The sequence below is a fragment of the Saccoglossus kowalevskii genome, chromosome 15 (assembly GCF_978046115.1).
Source record: "Saccoglossus kowalevskii chromosome 15, keSacKowa6.1, whole genome shotgun sequence".
NCBI lineage: Eukaryota > Metazoa > Hemichordata > Enteropneusta > Harrimaniidae > Saccoglossus > Saccoglossus kowalevskii.
The window spans coordinates 31514615-31535790 of record NC_140655.1 but is presented as its reverse complement, the minus strand read 5'-3'; the positions used below and the strand labels follow the sequence as shown (position 1 = coordinate 31535790).

The window sequence follows — 21176 nt, the reverse complement described above, 5'->3', positions numbered from 1 at the left end:
CGAAGATACCTCAAAGTATGCACGAAGACAGTACAGCGGCAGTATCGACCGACGCGCAGCGGAGGTTGATGCGACAGAGTACTGTCTGACTGCATACTTTGAGGTTTCTTCGTAATAACTTTATTATTATACATCTTTTCCCTTCAAGGATACATCATGAAAATGCCGAAATCCAAAAAATTTAAAACAGAATCAGCAAACTTCTTTGTATGGAGTCCGGTCAAATCCATGTTTGTTTTTATTATTAGAGGACGCTTACGCGCGTAATCATTCCATATTTGGAATTCGCATTTCCAAATATGGTAGTATGAAAATACCCCTTAAAATACCGCAAAATTACGGCACGCTGTAACTTATGGCGTTACGGTGACAGATGTATAATAATAAGTTATATTTGTGTTTCAGATACTATTATCCAGTTTCCGTGTCAAATATAATAATTTTCAGTGATTTCAGCCATTTCGTTTTATATATTCATATTTTACGTGTGAATTGCAGATGTGAAAGCTAAACATTTTGCGTCAAAATCATTGATGATGATCAGCGCCTATTGCCAATCATTTATGATATAATAGTCTGTAGGGCGTTTCCAGTAATTACTACACCCACCAACATGTCAAGTAGCTTATTATCCACTGTTGTAACGATGATGATTTACATAAAAACCGACAGTATATAAGTCATTTCATAGACATCATTACAGTTATAGATGCAGCATTAAACAGATAACATTGTTGTTGTCCTTCATCAGCGTTGACTTCTACTCTATTAACTGTTGTATTCACGATATCATCGTACCGCAAGAATTACATCTGAGACTTCTCTCCACCTCTGTCCAATGGATTCATCTGGCATGGCAGCAAATTCGACTGAAACATTCCTAGATGTCAGTGCAACAAATCCCACTCAACAGTTTCACGATATCATTGTAACAAAATCTATCACAGCTCTCGGCAGTATTGCAGCAAGTTCAACTGAAACTTTTATCGATATAACTATGGCGAATTTGACAAATGCGTTTGTCGAAAATTCAACTGAAACATATTTTGATATCGATGCAAAAAATATAACTGAAGTAGTACTCGACAGTATTGGTGTGAAATCGTATGAACTAGTTTTCGATATAATATCAGTGTGTATGCTCGTCATCGTTGTGTTGGTTGGAATTTCCGGTAATATTCAGGTGTGTAAGATTGTCTACAATAACAAGAAACTTAGAACCCCTGCGAACATTCAGCTAGTATCGTTAGCTATAACAGATATGCTAGTTTGTATCTTAACATCATCGCTGCGGTTTGGTATATTAATGAAAAGTCTTCTACATGGGGAAATCAACATAACAGGTCTGTTTTGTAGAAGTCAAATATTTATTTTTTACGCACCAACCTTTACAACTATAGTTTCTTTGGGAGCTATCAGTGTTTCGAGGGCGATTGGTGTAGCAGATAAGTGTTCGCGGAGCACCAAGAGAATGATAACCATCAGTTCGATCCCTGTCAGTTGGATTACAGGGATAGGATTTGGTGCATTGAAGACATGGGCCGGGGAAGATCTCACGTGCAATATAGAACCCATCAGACAGGAAGTGAAAAACGCAACAAGAGGTGGAATACTCATAATATTCCTCACACTGTTTGCAATGGTTGTGTCATATGCCTACATCTACCGCATGATCAACCGACATGAGAAATCATTTCAACGAGCTATGAAGGCAAGCGGCAATAGTGGGCCAAAACAACGTAAACCGATGGACCTTGCTACATTGAAGGTAGTCGCTTCAGTCATTTCTATGTTTATAATATCATATTTGCCACTTGCATGTTATGGTTCAGTTGTAGTCAATATTGATAGATATAGAAACGAACATGCAACTAGTTTCTTTCAATCGTTTATGTGTTTCGGCAGTATGGTCAATCCTATAATATACTCTTTAACCTCCAACCAGTTTAAAAATCACCTACCCTTTATGAAAAAAAAATCTACCAACGAAATAGAGCTAAATCAACGAGATAGAACACGACAGAAACCCCGTGTAATAGAAGCTATTATATAATATCCTAGTTGCAGCGAAAGTTGATTGCTTTTCTAAAAAACAATGTTAACCTTTAGCAGTAAGATTGACACTTTCCATGTCAGAAAATATTGCAAGATATTTCCTAACCGGAAGAGTCTGTCATTCAATCTACCTCTAAAACAAACGCGTTTATATTGTTCTTTTCGGGTTTTGTAATTTCTAACAAACATGTTTTCGTCAACCATGCATGTTATCGTTATGCAATTTCGCCATTAAAAAATACAAATTACTTGTTAATATACACACAAACATTATTATGTATTTTTGGATAAACATGCGTTAGTATACTTGAAGCGAATGGGTCGTTGCTAACAGTCGACACAAACGTACACTCGGGGGTTGGGTCCTAGGCGACGATAACAGCGCACGCTTAAACGCAAAGACTCTTGGGTAAACTGCAAGCAACGAAACGCTATGGCCGTCTGTCGCTTCACCCCCACCCTCACGCTTTAATTAATATTAAGTAGTAACATATTTAATTAGATTTACATGTTATTTGAGCGATTGAAATATTAGTTAGCTCAGGTAATCTAAAAATGTTTTCATCCGATAAATGTTTATGCCAATACCTCAAAATGTTTTGAAAATAATAAGAACTTACATTGGGGCTTGTTGTTACAGTTCTACCATTTGGTGAGAAAAGTGGTGTCTATTTAGGATATTTTGAAATATATCATAATGTATATTTTAAAGATGGTGGTAATTTATGATATTTAAAAAAATATTTATAAGTATGTTTTTATTTGTATGAAGTCTGATTGAGGGGCAACCTTAAAGCGGGAGAGTCGTCACCTGCGCACGCACGAGTCCAACGTGACGATAACAACACATGCTAAAAATGCAAAGGCTCATTGGTAGACGCTTGTTTATTAACAATGACACGCTTTGGCCATCCGACGCATGTGCTGGTGACGAGTCCCCCGCTTTAAACTATCATGCAAATCGTTTTGTATTATTTCACAGTAATTTTCCTGTAAATCTTCAAATGAATACACTCCACAAAATGTGCTTCTGTAACATTTTTTGAGTCTGGTACTTCTCCCCAATGGACAGAATAGGAAAATATTTTTCTATGATTGGAATTGTGTTTGTTTTATTTTTGAAAAATGATTATGTAAGTTGGAAAAAAATGGGTAGTCATTTCAAAACTAATGTTAAGAATTGTTAACGATGTTGTAATGTTTTGGAATTCGATAGTGGATTTGCAGCGTGTCATTGATGTTTTCCAATAATATAGACAAAACGAAAGTTGTAGTTATTCGTATAGTATAGAGAATATGAATACCACGTTTTAGTAGGGGAACAGATAAAACAATGTTTCTCTATTGATATTTGCAAGTAATATTAGTGGTATACATTTTCACACATATTTTTAACTTTTTGTTACTTATGCCAATCATGTTACATGTTATTGTCTAGAAAACATTGAAAGTGGAGTAGCGATTCTGTGAAAACTGCTGAAAGGGGCGAGAATTAATTTTACTTTGTACTTATTTGACCATTATGCGATAGTTTATCTATTTCATTGTTACTACATTATTTATTCCCAACAATTTACATGTTTAAATCACTGTTGTAATCCCATATTAGTAGTAAGGAACCCTGGGAAATGTAATCCCGTATTAGTAGTAAGGAATCCTGGGAAATGTAATCCCGTATTAGTAGTAAGGAACCCTGGGAAATGTAATCCCGTATTAGTAGTAAGGAATCCTGGGAAATGTAATCCCGTATTAGTAGTAAGGAATCCTGGGAAATGTAATCCCGTATTAGTAGTAAGGAATCCTGGAAAATGTAATCCCGTATTAGTAGTAAGGAATCCTGGAAAATGTAATCCCGTATTAGTAGTAAGGAACCCTGGGAAATGTAATCCCGTATTAGTAGTAAGGAATCCTGGGAAATGTAATCCCGTATTAGTAGTAAGGAATCCTGGGAAATGTAATCCCGTATTAGTAGTAAGGAACCCTGTAAAATGTAATCCCGTATTAGTAGTAAGGAATCCTGGAAAATGTAATCCCGTATTAGTAGTAAGGAATCCTGGAAAATGTAATCCCGTATTAGTAGTAAGGAATCCTGGAAAATGTAATCCCGTATTAGTAGTAAGGAATCCTGGAAAATGTAATCCCGTATTAGTAGTAAGGAATCCTGGGAAATGTAATCCCGTATTAGTAGTAAGGAATCCTGGGAAATGTAATCCCGTATTAGTAGTAAGGAACCCTGGAAAATGTAATCCCGTATTAGTAGTAAGGAATCCTGGGAAATGTAATCCCGTATTAGTAGTAAGGAATCCTGGGAAATGTAATCCCGTATTAGTAGTAAGGAATCCTGGGAAATGTAATCCCATATTAGTAGTAAGGAATCCTGGAAAATGTAATTCCGTATTAGTAGTAAGGAATCCTGGGAAATGTAATCCCGTATTAGTAGTAAGGAATCCTGGGAAATGTAATCCCGTATTAGTAGTAAGGAATCCTGGAAAATGTAATCCCGTATTAGTAGTAAGGAATCCTGGGAAATGTAATCCCGTATTAGTAGTAAGGAATCCTGGGAAATGTAATCCCGTATTAGTAGTAAGGAATCCTGGGAAATGTAATCCCGTATTAGTAGTAAGGAATCCTGGGAAATGTAATCCCGTATTAGTAGTAAGGAATCCTGGGAAATGTAATCCCGTATTAGTAGTAAGGAATCCTGGGAAATGTAATCCCGTATTAGTAGTAAGGAATCCTGGGAAATGTAATCCCGTATTAGTAGTAAGGAATCCTGGGAAATGTGTTCATGAATTGTTTAGAGCAGAGCATTTTCAAATCTATCGTAATTGTAATTAGTGCAAATATTTTTGTATTATTTTCAATGCAAAAGTTTTATTTATTTACTTATATTATTACCGCTACACATGTTATGTACGTGTAATGGGATGTTTACTACAAAACAATCTGATTTTTCAATTTCAACATCATATTCTCGATTAGTTTTAACAACTTTTTTTAGATCAAAATATTTTCAAAAAACGCAACCGAACATACTTTCATAATGCCCTGTACAATACTTGTGGCTGGTTCCAATCATAATGGTTCCTTTCATGATAGAATCAGAAATTTTTACTGTCACAATTTCTTTCTGTTTGGTCGAAACCGATAATACTTACTTGAAGCACTTTACCTATTTCTATAATTGTCTGTATGATCGTACTGTATGAAATGAAATAAAATCCATTCTTTGGAATCGTGTGTGCCTTTCATCTCTCTAAAATGTCCCATTTATTCTTCATCGCTTTACATTGCATTTTATTTGTTTTAACCACGTATTATTAAGTCGTGTCGAAATTTCCACCGAAGTGTGTGTAATATTGCATATCAGTGTATTTCGGTAGTACTGCAAATTCACGTAAGGGTATTATATGATGGAAGGTGTGAAGTATGATTTGAATTTTGCCTCTATTTACACAAAATAATTATTTTTTTTTAATTCGAGGCTTTATTACACCGACTGGGAGTAGGCTCGTCATCTATGTCCGCTCACTGAATGACATCACGGCGGTGAATCGCACAACACAAAGCGATGGTAACACTATTGTTTAGGTTCAATATTCAGGTTGTAACTTACAAATTAAAAAAAAAAAAAAAACTTTTAAACTATTAATGAACTAGGAAGCCCTCGGAGAGCGCATCCCTCCGCCAAGCAATTGCTACGTTCACACAGCAGCACTCTATCGGAGCCGAACTACTGCTCCTCCCACAGATTAACAGAAGATTATCTCCAAAGCGTTTACACGATCGGGCCGAACGAGAGCCGAAATCTGTCAGAGTTCAATTCAGTTCGATCACAGCCGAAAGGAATAGTGCCCACAAATACTCATATGAAATCAACATGACTGAAAACGATTTTGGTGTCGCGCTTGTGTTGTTACTTTACATGGTGTAATGCTTACAGAAAAAGAAACAGCCATCATGAGTCTGAGACATTGCACTTGTGTTATGATTTAGGTATCTCGAATAAACAGGATACACGGCAGCTAAAATACGCTGAATGTTATTGTCATGCAAAATTACCATCTTGTAATTGTTCAACTATTGTAATATGTGTAACATTTGTCAACTTAAACCACGGTTACTAAAAGAATCGTCGCACGCTTCTTTCAGTAATTCCACTATGCTCGGATATTGAGCGGCCAACCGACATTTGATCTCGTTGTGAGAAGTTCCCTGTTTGACAAGAAGAACACTGATATACTCAACGTGAACAATTGTTTCCATCTGCATTTCAATTAGCAAGGCCACGAATCGGTTAGCGGGGCTTAGTTCTATCTTGGTAGTACGTCCATGGTTCTAGAATATAATGTCACGTACGAAATGAGCACGTGTCAATCTATATGAATATTAAAAGTAGGCGTCAAAACAGAGCTGACTGTGCGTTGCTGGGCTCGCCATCGACAAAAAATGTGCAAATAACCGAAAAAGCCGCCTAGCGATTCAATGAAATTAAACGTCCCAATTTGAAAATATGATTTTGATTTTCGTCGTACATTTCGAAATCCTATTAATGAAAACTAAATGTCGCCACCGCAGGTGTAAGGGATTGGTCTGTTACTTCAGCCTAGGGGGGTCGGTGGATCAGGGGGGGGGGGTCACCCTGTTTTTGGTTGTGCGAATAGGGGGGTCACCCTGTTTTTGATATCATGAATAGGGGGGGTCACCATGTTTTCCAGAATTCACACACGCACTCATGCATATATTTTTAAAAATTAACAAAAGATAAAAAAAGTTAATCGTACAAATGTGTTCTTAATAATAACTATTACCTATACTGCCTATAAATTTATTGATGCAAAAAATGTTATAGGCTAAATATTTTGAGGTTAAAGTTGCCAAATAACAGATTATGCAATGCGACTAGACCCCCCAATTATACAGTTTTAAACACATGTCCATGTGCTGCTGATATCAGATTATTTTATTCAAAGTCTGAAGTCACCATTGTTTAATATTTACTGGATTTATCCAATTATAACAGGAGACGGAAAGACAACACAGCAATTAGTACAAAGAGCAGTGACAGTTTTTGTTCAGCAAATCAAAAAAGTTAAATTTGGGAAAATGCTGATATATAAATTAAAATAAATGATGAAAAAATAAATAAATAGTTTATTTGTTTTTTTAACTTTTAAATATGCATATTTTGCTCTGTAAAATACCAAAATCTAACACAAATTTAGGCAAAAATCAAAGTTTCCTTTGTTTCATAAGCACACACTGTGCTTCGGGTGTAAAGCTTTCCTGGTCTATAAGATATAAAAGATATTTTAAATCCAACTTAGTTTTCAAAGAGTTCAAACCGCCTGGATTCAAATCCTCTTTTCCTATCTTATGAGGGCGTTTATTGAGTAAGTACTCCACAGCTTTGTTTTTATTTACTATCTTCAGCAGCATAGATTTCCCTCCTTCTTGCAGCCTTTTCTGTAGTATTTTTTTGGCTTTGTGCTTCCGCTCCCCTTCTAAGGTCTATTACATGCAAACACTAAAAATTATGTCAAAATTATGGCAAACCATGATATTTTCAATGCACATATAAAACATTTTGTAATCATGCCAGAGCCAAAACTGTTACTGTTTCTTTTTTTTGGGGGGGGGGGGGTTCCCAGCATGTTTTAAATTATAATGTGGGGGGTCACCCACTTTTTTTTATTTGATAGGGGGTGGGTCAACTAAGATTTACAGCTGGCAAAATGGAATCTGCCGCCCCCCCCCCCCAGGCTGAAGTAACTGACCAATCCCTAACTTCGAAAATCACAGCTAAAATCTAAATTGTGATTACATACCACAAATTCATGAATTGAAATTAGGTCAAAAACCAAAATGTTAGATTCCATAAAATATTAGATATTCACTTGACCGTCCTTAGTCACGACCCAACGTAGATTGTTTTTATTGTTCAAACATTCACATACCGCCTTTCATTTTTGACCACGCAATAAGCTCAACTTTTGGTTGGTCGCTGTGCGCATTTGTAATGTCGCAACAATGTCACTGTTATTATTGCAACACAACGTCTCGACAGAATTGACTAATGTGAAAATTTGAGAATCTGTTTGCCCGATTTCACACGTTGAACCAGTGACACGGACGATAGTCGTGCGGTGTTCAATTTACAATGAATCGTTATGTGATAAAAGAGAGCGAGTTGGAGCCTGAGATGATGAAACGATGGAATGACACCGACTAGAAAGTAACACGACTCCGGCGTCTGTATGCGGTCTGTGGTGGTTTTCAGGCCAAATAAACAAATATTTCACTACTGCTGGACAAGAAACAAATCCTGTACAATGCACACTGTAATATTGCAATCTGCTTATCAGAAATCACAATATTTGCCTTTCCACTGAATGAAAACCAAGTCATTCTAATTAACCCTCTTCGGTGAACTATATACATAACAAAATTCATTAAAATCTATTTCAAAATTATTTAATAAACCAGAAATTTAGCAATAATTCACACATTTGACAGATCTTACCGAAATTCATGAAATACTGTTTTTGTTGTGCATCTTGTGAGGCAAGACGTGGGACCATTTTGATTATACAACAAGGAACAGAGATCTGACAGAAATCCGCATATTCAAACCCATAAACACTAACGCTACGATATCCAAAGCCATATATTGGCCACCCCACTAAAAAGTGTTTGCACAGAGTAAGTGCCTATTTAATCTGCATAATACACCAGACAGCTGTAGATAGACTTATCAGAAATAAAAAAAAAATGATATCAACTATAGAGGGCCAAAACCACAATAGCTGAAACATTTTATTGAAATAACTTCTTATATATATCAGTTCTGGTAGACAAGAAGAATGCCGTTCAATGCAGTCAACATCGTATATTGAAAAAGCCCTGCAATAAATTCACATATTTTAACATATTTTGTCGAAACTCCTGTTTTCACCTGGTTGTGCACCTTGTGATGCACGACGGGAAACCATTTTAAATATATAGCAAGGAACATGAATCTGACATCAATCCGTATATTCAAACCAAGAAACAATGAACCCACAATTGTCTGCACACAATGACACAGATCAGTAGTCAAAACTACATAGTTTCTGTCCCGCCAAAAATATCAAAGTGTGAGCCACACAGAAAAAGTCATAGTATTATTTTGATGCTCATAATACATCAGACAGGTGTCAATAAACTTTGAATATGTAATCGCGTCGCGTGTTCTGCATGAAAAACGAAGGAGAATTAAATGAATGAAACTCGCGTGTTCTGCATGAAAAACGAAAAAGAATTAAATGAATGAAACTCGCGTGTTCTACATGAAAAACGAAGGAGAATTAAATGAATGAAACTCGCGTGTTCTGCATGAAAAACGAAGGAGAATTAAATGAATGAAACTCGCGTGTTCTGCATGAAAAACGAAGGAGAATTAAATGAATGAAACTCGCGTGTTCTGCATGAAAAACGAAGGAGAATTAAATGAATGAAACTCGCGTGTTCTGCATGAAAAACGAAGGAGAATTAAATGAATGAAACTCGCGTGTTCTGCATGAAAAACGAAGGAGAATTAAATGAATAAAACTCGCGTGTTCTGCATGAAAAACGAAGGAGAATTAAATGAATGAAACTCGCGTGTTCTACATGAAAAACGAAGGAGAATTAAATGAATGAAACTCGCGTGTTCTACATGAAAAACGAAGGAGAATTAAATGAATGAAACTCGCGTGTTCTGCATGAAAAACGAAGGAGAATTAAATGAATGAAACTCACGTGTTCTGCATGAAAAACGAAGGAGAATTAAATAAATGAAACTTATCACAACTATAGAGGGCATCGAGCACAATAGAAAACATTATTTATGAGAAAATGTTTGATATAAGTATACCATTCGATAATGCTTTGTGTCGTAACGCAGAGATGTTGGCCTATACATATTCACCTAGGGTAGAAGGTGATGATACTTTAAACTACAAGACGGATTTATAGTCGACCAGTGCTGAATAAAAAAAACTCAATATTTCACAATGGCCTTTTCTTGAAAGTAAAAAGATTGTCCTAAGGTAGAAGCCTACTCATAAATTGAAATACACAGAATTTATTCATTTAGCAATAAACTGTACTCCAAGGCATTAGAAATATATTGACCTAAAAAAAGTTGGGGGTCACCAGCCTTTTTTTCTAGAAATTGATGGTTGTATTTCAGTGGAAAGTCGCCATTTTGACACTATTATAACACTTTTATCACAGGTTCCAATGGCAGAGATATTATGCAATATCGCAAAATCTAGCCTTGTGATATATATATAAAATCATATATTGTTAATGATGGAGTACTTTTTGTTCTGAAATATTTTAAAAATTGTCAAATAATGCAATTTCTCTCTAAAATTGTGTTCTATGGAATTGTTCTAAAAATTCCAATTTTTAAGAAATATTAGGACACGTTTCTCAAACAGCATTACTGTAACACACAAAATAATGCTTTTTCACTGTACCATGGGACATTAGCTTCATGATTGTACATAATAAACTAATGAACATTGTCATGCGATTTATGATCAATTTTGTCAAAAATTATAACTAGGCTTCCACCTTAAAAACAAAAGTCTAGAAATTAGTTAACCCTTGAGGATGCTATTCATACTCGATAATTGAAAGTGTTTCTTGAGGGCGTAATTCAAATTCGAATATATGCATAGAGAACGCTGTAAACGCTCAATTACGTCTTCTTTACAGTATGATTTTAAATAATAGACGTAAAAGGCGGTGTCTATATTTTAGCAATAAATCATCAGCAGCCCCAATGCGTACTTTTCTTATTTTCTAATGATTATCGACAGATTGTATCTGCTTAAAATATTTGAGTGTAGCAGTCGATGAGATCTCACATCGCGTGACTTGTAGCTCGTCAAACAGACAACATGGGGTTGCCTGCCCCGAACATGTACACATCAAATTACCCCGAATTTAGCACTAAAATCGCAGAAAAAATATTTGCTATACTCTGATCGAGCATGGGGGGACGCGTGACCGAGTTATGGTAAATATAACTGTGTATGATTGGCTAATGTAATACTCCCTGTGTGTATGATTGGCTAATGTAATACTCCCTATGTGTATGATTGGCTAATGTAATACGCCCTGTGTGTATGATTGACTAATGTAATACGCCCTATGTGTATAATTGACTAATGTAATACGCCCTATGTGTATGATTGGCTAATGTAATACGCCCTGTGTGTATGATTGACTAATGTATTACTCCCTATGTGTATAATTGACTAATGTAATACTCCCTATGTGTATAATTGGCTAATGTAAAACTCCCTATGTGTATAATTGACTAATGTAATACTCCCTGTGTGTATAATTGACTAATGTAATACTCCCTATGTGTATAATTGACTAATGTAATACTCCCAATGTGCATGATTGACTAGTGTAATACTCCCTATGTGTATGATTGACTAATGTAATACTCCCTATGTGTATAATTGACTAATGTAATACTCCGTATGTGTATAATTGACTAATGTAATACTCCCTATGTGCATAATTGACTAATGTAACACTCCGTATGTGTATAATTGACTAATGTGATACTCCCCATGTGTATAATTGACTAATGTGATACTCCCTATGTGTTTAATTGACTAATGTAATACTTCCTGTGTGTATAATTGACTAATGTAATACTCCCTATGTGTATGATTGACTAATGTAATACTCCCTATGTGTATAATTGACTAATGTAATACTCCCTATGTGTATAATTGGCTAATGTAATACTCCCTATGTGTATAATTGACTAATGTAATACTCCCTATGTGTATAATTGACTAATGTTATACTCCCTATGTGTAAAATTGACTAATGTAATACTGTACTTGAACTTGCAAATAGTTGGGGCTTTAGTGACTCTGGAAGTATCAACTGTTTGACCTCTTGACCAGCATCATGCACAACACGGTAAAGAACACCGTCTTCCTCCCTGCACCTCTTCCAGTTTCGAAGTAGTTTTCTAGTCGATCTAGACTCTTTCATCAGCTGTCTTGTTGTTGGGGATGCTTACTGTCCCAATAATGACGAAACCTACTAATCACTTCGTCTACCCTCTGCATTTTTGACAGATCATGTTTCGAAATAGAGGGGTAAGTAGATGTTGCCTCCGGCTCTGTTACTTGTGACCGTACACGAACTTCATCAAGTAGTACGTCTAATGTCCACTGACACATCTGTGTTTGAAGTTCACTTGGAACCTGTGTGGATACATATTCTCTCGGGATGCAACTATGAATAACATGACCACTAACCTGTTCAAACCTCACGGTTTGTGGTTCAATGCCATGGTCATTTTTTCTGCTTAAAGCATCAGCACTCATATTGCTCTTGCCTGATCGGTACTTGATTGCAAAATTGAATTGTGCTAGTTCGGCACCCACCGAGTTTCTGTTGCGCCCAATTTAGCTGACGTTTGCAGGTAACTCAGTGGATTATTGTCAGTATACACCGTGAACTCTGCTCCAATTAATATGTCTCTAAACTTCTGGGTAATGGCCCACTTTAATGCCAAAAGTTCCAACTTCATGCTGGAGTAGTTTTGCATATTTCTTTCATTCGTCTTCAAACTACGACTGGCATACGCCAAGACTACAGTTCCATTCTCTTGATTTTGAGAAAGTACAGCACCAAGGCCATTCAAACTGGCATCTGTTTCGACTACAAAGGGTTTATGGAAGTCTGGGTAACCTAGTACGGGTGTACTAGTTAGGGCATTCTTAATTGCAACAAAAGCCTCCTCGCAAGAAGCGTCCCATAACAGTTTGATTTTCATTGACGAATCCTTGGATTTTTTCTTTTCATACTTCGTGTAATTCTTCTTTCCTTTCAACAAGTTGTGTAGTGGGGCGGCTATCTTTGCATACCCCTTGATGAACCTTCTATAATATCCGGAGAGGCCAAGATACCCACGAAGTTGACGTTTCGTCTCTGGGCGAGACCACTTCTGAACAGCACGTAGTTTCTCCGGATCAGGGGAGGTGCCGTCACTTGATATCACATGACCTAAATACCTCACCTTTTCTCTAAAGAGTTGACATTTTTCAGGTTTAACTTTTAAGTTTAGACTAGCCAAGCGGGAAAGCACAGTGTCCAGTCTTGATAGTGTCTCTTCGAAAGTTGCACCAAATATTAAAATGTCGTCAAGATAGACTAAAAGGGCTTGAAAATTTAGGTCTCCAAATGCTTTGTCCGTCAACCTCATAAACGTACTGCTTGCATTACATAAGCCAAACGGCATACGTAAAAACTCGTAATGACCTCCCGTCCCAGTTCTGAAGGCTGCTTTTTCCACATCCTCTTCTGCCACAGGAATTTGGTGGTATCCATGGGCAAGATCTAAACTGCAGAAATATTTTGCCCCCTTCAGAACATCGAGTGCTTCTTCAATTCTCGGCAAAGGATATGCATCCTTGCGAGTTTTGGCGTTAAGCGCATGATAATCTACGCATAATCTCAACTTGCCATCTTTTTTTCTGACTAGAACTATTAGTGAGGCATAAGGGCTACACGACTCTTGGATTACACCTTTTTCCAATGACTTTTGGAGGTAATCTCTCACTTCACCCCACTGGTGTGGTGGTACTCTTCTAAATGGTACTTTCACTGGTTCATCATCGATAGTGACTATCCTATGTTTCACCACATCACAATAACCAATGTCATTTTCATCTTGGCTAAAGACGTGTCGGTGCTTGCTTATCACCTTATGCAGCTCTTTCTGTCTTGCGTCATCAAGAGAATTACCAAGACCCATTCTTGCCAGAATATCAGTCACCAATGACAAGGCAGGGTATCCTCAGACACATCTTTCACTTCACATTGCTCCCTATGTGTATGATAGACTAATGTAATACTCCCTACGTGTATAATTGACTAATGTAATACTCCCTATGTGTATAATTGGCTAATGTAATACTCCCTATGTGTATAACTGGCTAATGTAATACTCCCTATGTGTATAATTGACTAATGCAATACTCCATATGTGTATAATTGACTAATGTGTTACTCCCTATGTGTATAATTGGCTAACGTAATACTCCCTATGTGTATAATTGACTAATGTAATACTTCCTATGTGTATAGTTGACTAATGTATTACTCCCTATGTGTATAATTGGCTAATGTAATACTCCCTATGTGTATAATTGACTAATGTAATACTCCCTATGTGTATAATTGACTAATGTAATACTCCCTGTGTGTATAATTGGCTAATGTAATACTCCATATGTGTATAATTGACTAATGTAATACTCCCTATGTGTATAATTGGCTAAGGTAATACTCCCTATGTGTATAATTGACTAATGTAATACTCCCTATGTGTATGATTGACTAATGTAATACTCCCTGTGTGTATAATTGGCTAATGTAATACTCCCTGTGTGTATAATTGACTAATGTAATACTCCCTATGTGTATAATTGACTAATGTAATACTTCCTATGTGTATAATTGACTAATGTTATACTCCCTATGTGTATGATTGGCTAATGTAATACTCCCTACGTGTATAATTGACTAATGTAATACTCCCTACGTGTATAATTGACTAATGTAATACTCCCTATGTGTATAATTGACTAATGTAATACTTCCTATGTGTATAATTGACTAATGTAATACTCCCTATGTGTATAATTGACTAATGTAATACTCCCTATGTGTATAATTGACTAATATAATACTCCCTATGTGTATAATTGACTAATATAATACTCCATATGTGTATAATTGACTTATGTAATACTCCCTATGTGTATCATTGACTAATTTGATACTCCCTATGTGTATAATTGCCTAATGTAATACTCCCTATGTGTATAATTGACTAATGTAATACTCCCTATCTGTATAATTGACTAATGCAATACTCCATATGTGTATAATTGGCTAATGTAATACTCCCTGTGTGTATGATTGGCTAATGTAATGCTCCCTATGTGTATAATTGGCTAATATAATACTCCCTATGTGTATAATTGACTAACGTAATACTCCCTATGTGTATAATTGGCTAAGGTAATACTCCCTATGTGTATAATTGACTAATGTAATACTCCCTATGTGTATGATTGACTAATGTACTACTCCCTATGTGTATAATTGGCTAATGTAATACTCCCTATGTGTATAATTGACTAATGTAATACTCCCTATGTGTATAATTGACTAATGTAATACTCCCTATGTGTATAATAGACTAATGAAATACTTCATATGTGTATAATTGACTAATGTAAAACTCCCTATGTGTATAATTGACTAATGTAATACTTCCTATGTGTATAATTGACTAATGTAATACTCCCTATGTGTATAATTGACTAATGTAATACTCCCTACGTGTATAATTGACTAATGTAATACTCCCTATGTGTATAATTGACTAATGTAATACTCCCTATGTGTTTAATTGACTAATGTAATACTCCATATGTGTATAATTGACTAATGTAATACTTCCTATGTGTATAAATGACTAATGTAATACTCCCTATGTGTATAATTGACTAATGTAATACTTCCTATGTGTATAATTGATTAATGTAATACTCCCTATGTGTATAATTGACTAATGTAATACCAATTATATTGTATAATTGACTAATGAAATACTCCCTGTGTGTATAATTGGCTAATGTAATACTCCATATGTGTATAATTGACTAATATAATACTCCATATGTGTATAATTGACTAATGTAATAAATACTCCCTATGTGTATAATTGGCTAATGTAATACCTATTATATTGTATAATTGACTAATGTAATATTCCCTGTGTATAATTGGCTAATGTAATACTCCATATGTGTATAATTGACTAATATAATACTCCATATGTGTATAATTGACTAATGTAATACTCCCTATGTGTATAATTGGCTAATGTAATACTCCCTATGTGTATAATTGACTAATGTATTACTCCCTATGTGTATGATTGGCTAATGTAATACTCACTATGTGTATAATTGACTAATGTAATACTCCATATGTGTATAATTGACTAATGTATTACTCCCTATGTGTATAATTGGCTAACGTAATACTCCCTATGTGTATAATTGACAAATGTAATACTCCCTATGTGTATAGTTGACTAATGTATTACTCCCTATGTGTATAATTGACTAATGTAATACTCCCTACGTGTATAGTTGACTAATGTAATACTCCCTATGTGTATAATTGACTAATGTAATACTCCCTATGTGTATAATTGACTAATGTAATACTCCCTGTGTGTATAATTGGCTAATGTAATACTCCATATGTGTATAATTGACTAATATAATACTCCATATGTGTATAATTGACTAATGTAATACTCCCTATGTGTATAATTGACTAATGTAATACTCCCTATGTGTATAATTGACTAATGTAATACTTCCTATGTGTATAATTGACTAATGTAATACTTCCTATGTGTATAATTGACTAATGTAATACTCCCTACGTGTATAATTGACTAATGTAATACTCCCTATGTGTATAATTGGCTAATGTAATACTCTCTATGTGTATAATTGGCTAATGTAATACTCCCTATGAGTATAATTGACTAATGTATTACTCCCTATGTGTATAATTGGCTAATGTAATACTCCCTATGTGTATAATTGACTAATGTATTACTCCCTACGTGTATAATTGACTAATGTAAGACTCCCTATGTGTATAATTGACTAATGTAATACTCCCTATGTGTATAATTGACTAATGTAATACTCCCTGTGTGTATAATTGGCTAATGTAATACTCCATATGTGTATAATTGACTAATATAATACTCCCTATGTGTATAATTGACTAATGTAATACTCCCTATGTGTATAATTGGCTAATGTAATACTCCCTATGTGTATAATTGACTAATGTAATACTCCCTATGTGTATAATTGACTAGTGTAATACTTCCTATGTGTATAATTGGCTAATGTAATACTCCCTATGTGTATAATTGGCTAATGTAATACTCCCTATGAGTATAATTGACTAATGTATTACTCCCTATGTGTATAATTGGCTAATGTAATACTCCCTATGTGTATAATTGACTAATGTATTACTCCCTATGTGTATGATTGGCTAATGTAATACTCACTATGTGTATAATTTACTAATGTAATACTCCCTATGTGTATAATTGACTAATGTATTACTCCCTATGTGTATAATTGGCTAACGTAATACTCCCTATGTGTATAATTGACTAATGTAATACTCCCTCTGTGTAAAGTTGACTAATGTATTACTCCCTATGTGTATAATTGGCTAATGTAATACTCCCTATGTGTATAATTGACTAATGTAATACTCCCTACGTGTATAATTGACTAATGTAATACTCCCTATGTGTATAATTGACTAATGTAATACTCCCTATGTGTATAATTGACTAATGTAATACCAATTATATTGTATAATTGACTAATGTAATACTCCCTGTGTGTATAATTGGCTAATGTAATACTCCATATGTGTATAATTGACTAATATAATACTCCATATGTGTATAATTGACTAATGTAATACTCCCTATGTGTATAATTGGCTAATGTAATACTCCCTGTGTGTATAATTGACTAATGTATTACTCCCTATGTGTATGATTGGCTAATGTAATACTCACTATGTGTATAATTGACTAATGTAATACTCCATATGTGTATAATTGACTAATGTATTACTCCCTATGTGTATAATTGGCTAACGTAATACTCCCTATGTGTATAATTGACAAATGTAATACTCCCTATGTGTATAGTTGACTAATGTATTACTCCCAATGTGTATAATTGACTAATGCAATACTCCCTACGTGTATAATTCATTAATGTAATACTCCCTATGTGTATAATTGACTAATGTAATACTCCCTATGTGTATAATTGACTAATGTAATACTCCCTGTGTGTATAATTGGCTAATGTAATACTCCATATGTGTATAATTGACTAATATAATACTCCATATGTGTATAATTGACTAATGTAATACTCCCTATGTGTATAATTGACTAATGTAATACTCCCTATGTGTATAATTGACTAATGTAATACTCCCTATGTGTATAATTGACTAATGTAATACTCCCTATGTGTATAATTGACTAATGTAATACTCCGTATGTGTATAATTGACTAATGTAATACTCCCTATGTGCATAATTGACTAATGTAACACTCCGTATGTGTATAATTGACTAATGTGATACTCCCCATGTGTATAATTGACTAATGTGATACTCCCTATGTGTTTAATTGACTAATGTAATACTCCCTGTGTGTATAATTGACTAATGTAATACTCCCTATGTGTATGATTGACTAATGTAATACTCCCTATGTGTATAATTGACTAATGTAATACTCCCTATGTGTATAATTGGCTAATGTAATACTCCCTATGTGTATAATTGACTAATGTAATACTCCCTATGTGTATAATTGACTAATGTTATACTCCCTATGTGTAAAATTGACTAATGTAATACTGTACTTGAACTTGCAAATAGTTGGGGCTTTAGTGACTCTGGAAGTATCAACTGTTTGACCTCTTGACCAGCATCATGCACAACACGGTAAAGAACACCGTCTTCCTCCCTGCACCTCTTCCAGTTTCGAAGTAGTTTTCTAGTCGATCTAGACTCTTTCATCAGCTGTCTTGTTGTTGGGGATGCTTACTGTCCCAATAATGACGAAACCTACTAATCACTTCGTCTACCCTCTGCATTTTTGACAGATCATGTTTCGAAATAGAGGGGTAAGTAGATGTTGCCTCCGGCTCTGTTACTTGTGACCGTACACGAACTTCATCAAGTAGTACGTCTAATGTCCACTGACACATCTGTGTTTGAAGTTCACTTGGAACCTGTGTGGATACATATTCTCTCGGGATGCAACTATGAATAACATGACCACTAACCTGTTCAAACCTCACGGTTTGTGGTTCAATGCCATGGTCATTTTTTCTGCTTAAAGCATCAGCACTCATATTGCTCTTGCCTGATCGGTACTTGATTGCAAAGTTGAATTGTGCTAGTTCGGCACCCACCGAGTTTCTGTTGCGCCCAATTTAGCTGACGTTTGCAGGTAACTCAGTGGATTATTGTCAGTATACACCGTGAACTCTGCTCCAATTAATATGTCTCTAAACTTCTGGGTAATGGCCCACTTTAATGCCAACAGTTCCAACTTCATGCTGGAGTAGTTTTGCATATTTCTTTCATTCGTCTTCAAACTACGACTGGCATACGCCAAGACTACAGTTCCATTCTCTTGATTTTGAGAAAGTACAGCACCAAGGCCATTCAAACTGGCATCTGTTTCGACTACAAAGGGTTTATGGAAGTCTGGGTAACCTAGTACGGGTGTACTAGTTAGGGCATTCTTAATTGCAACAAAAGCCTCCTCGCAAGAAGCGTCCCATAACAGTTTGATTTTCATTGACGAATCCTTGGATTTTTTCTTTTCATACTTCGTGTAATTCTTCTTTCCTTTCAACAAGTTGTGTAGTGGGGCGGCTATCTTTGCATACCCCTTGATGAACCTTCTATAATATCCGGAGAGGCCAAGATACCCACGAAGTTGACGTTTCGTCTCTGGGCGAGACCACTTCTGAACAGCACGTAGTTTCTCCGGATCAGGGGAGGTGCCGTCACTTGATATCACATGACCTAAATACCTCACCTTTTCTCTAAAGAGTTGACATTTTTCAGGTTTAACTTTTAAGTTTAGACTAGCCAAGCGGGAAAGCACAGTGTCCAGTCTTGATAGTGTCTCTTCGAAAGTTGCACCAAATATTAAAATGTCGTCAAGATAGACTAAAAGGGCTTGAAAATTTAGGTCTCCAAATGCTTTGTCCGTCAACCTCATAAACGTACTGCTTGCATTACATAAGCCAAACGGCATACGTAAAAACTCGTAATGACCTCCCGTCCCAGTTCTGAAGGCTGCTTTTTCCACATCCTCTTCTGCCACAGGAATTTGGTGGTATCCATGGGCAAGATCTAAACTGCAGAAATATTTTGCCCCCTTCAGAACATCGAGTGCTTCTTCAATTCTCGGCAAAGGATATGCATCCTTGCGAGTTTTGGCGTTAAGCGCATGATAATCTACGCATAATCTCAACTTGCCATCTTTTTTTCTGACTAGAACTATTAGTGAGGCATAAGGGCTACACGACTCTTGGATTACACCTTTTTCCAATGACTTTTGGAGGTAATCTCTCACTTCACCCCACTGGTGTGGTGGTACTCTTCTAAATGGTACTTTCACTGGTTCATCATCGATAGTGACTATCCTATGTTTCACCACATCACAATAACCAATGTCATTTTCATCTTGGCTAAAGACGTGTCGGTGCTTGCTTATCACCTTATGCAGCTCTTTCTGTCTTGCGTCATCAAGAGAATTACCAAGACCCATTCTTGCCAGAATATCAGTCACCAATGACAAGGCAGGGTTATCCTCAGACACATCTTTCACTTCACATTGCTCCCTATGTGTATGATAGACTAATGTAATACTCCCTACGTGTATAATTGACTAATGTAATACTCCCTATGTGTATAATTGGCTAATGTAATACTCCCTATGTGTATAACTGGCTAATGTAATACTCCCTATGTGTATAATTGACTAATGCAATACTCCATATGTGTATAATTGACTAATGTGTTACTCCCTATGTGTATAATTGGCTAACGTAATACTCCCTATGTGTATAATTGACTAATGTAATACTTCCTATGTGTATAGTTGACTAATGTATTACTCCCTATGTGTATAATTGGCTAATGTAATACTCCCTATGTGTATAATTGACTAATGTAATACTCCCTATGTGTATAATTGACTAATGTAATACTCCCTGTGTGTATAATTGGCTAATGTAATACTCCATATGTGTATAATTGACTAATGTAATACTCCCTATGTGTATAATTGGCTAAGGTAATACTCCCTATGTGTATAATTGACTAATGTAATACTCCCTATGTGTATGATTGACTAATGTAATACTCCCTGTGTGTA

The 21176-nt window shown here is 35.6% G+C and overlaps 1 protein-coding gene across 1 annotated transcript; it reads left to right on the top strand.

Annotated features, from left to right (window-relative positions):
• The first annotated feature begins 853 nt into the window (after positions 1 to 853).
• LOC146734324 (rhodopsin, GQ-coupled-like) lies at positions 854 to 2053 on the top strand. Its single transcript, XM_085508572.1, has one exon. It carries the CDS (start codon positions 854 to 856, stop codon positions 2051 to 2053), a length of 1200 nt encoding a protein of 399 aa, XP_085364698.1.
• Positions 2054 to 21176: the final 19123 nt, after the last annotated feature.

Excerpts from the sequence above, each read along its gene's own strand:
- LOC146734324 (XM_085508572.1), top strand. The coding sequence starts at position 854 with ATGGCAGCAAATTCGACTGAAACATTCCTAGATGTCAGTGCAACAAAT.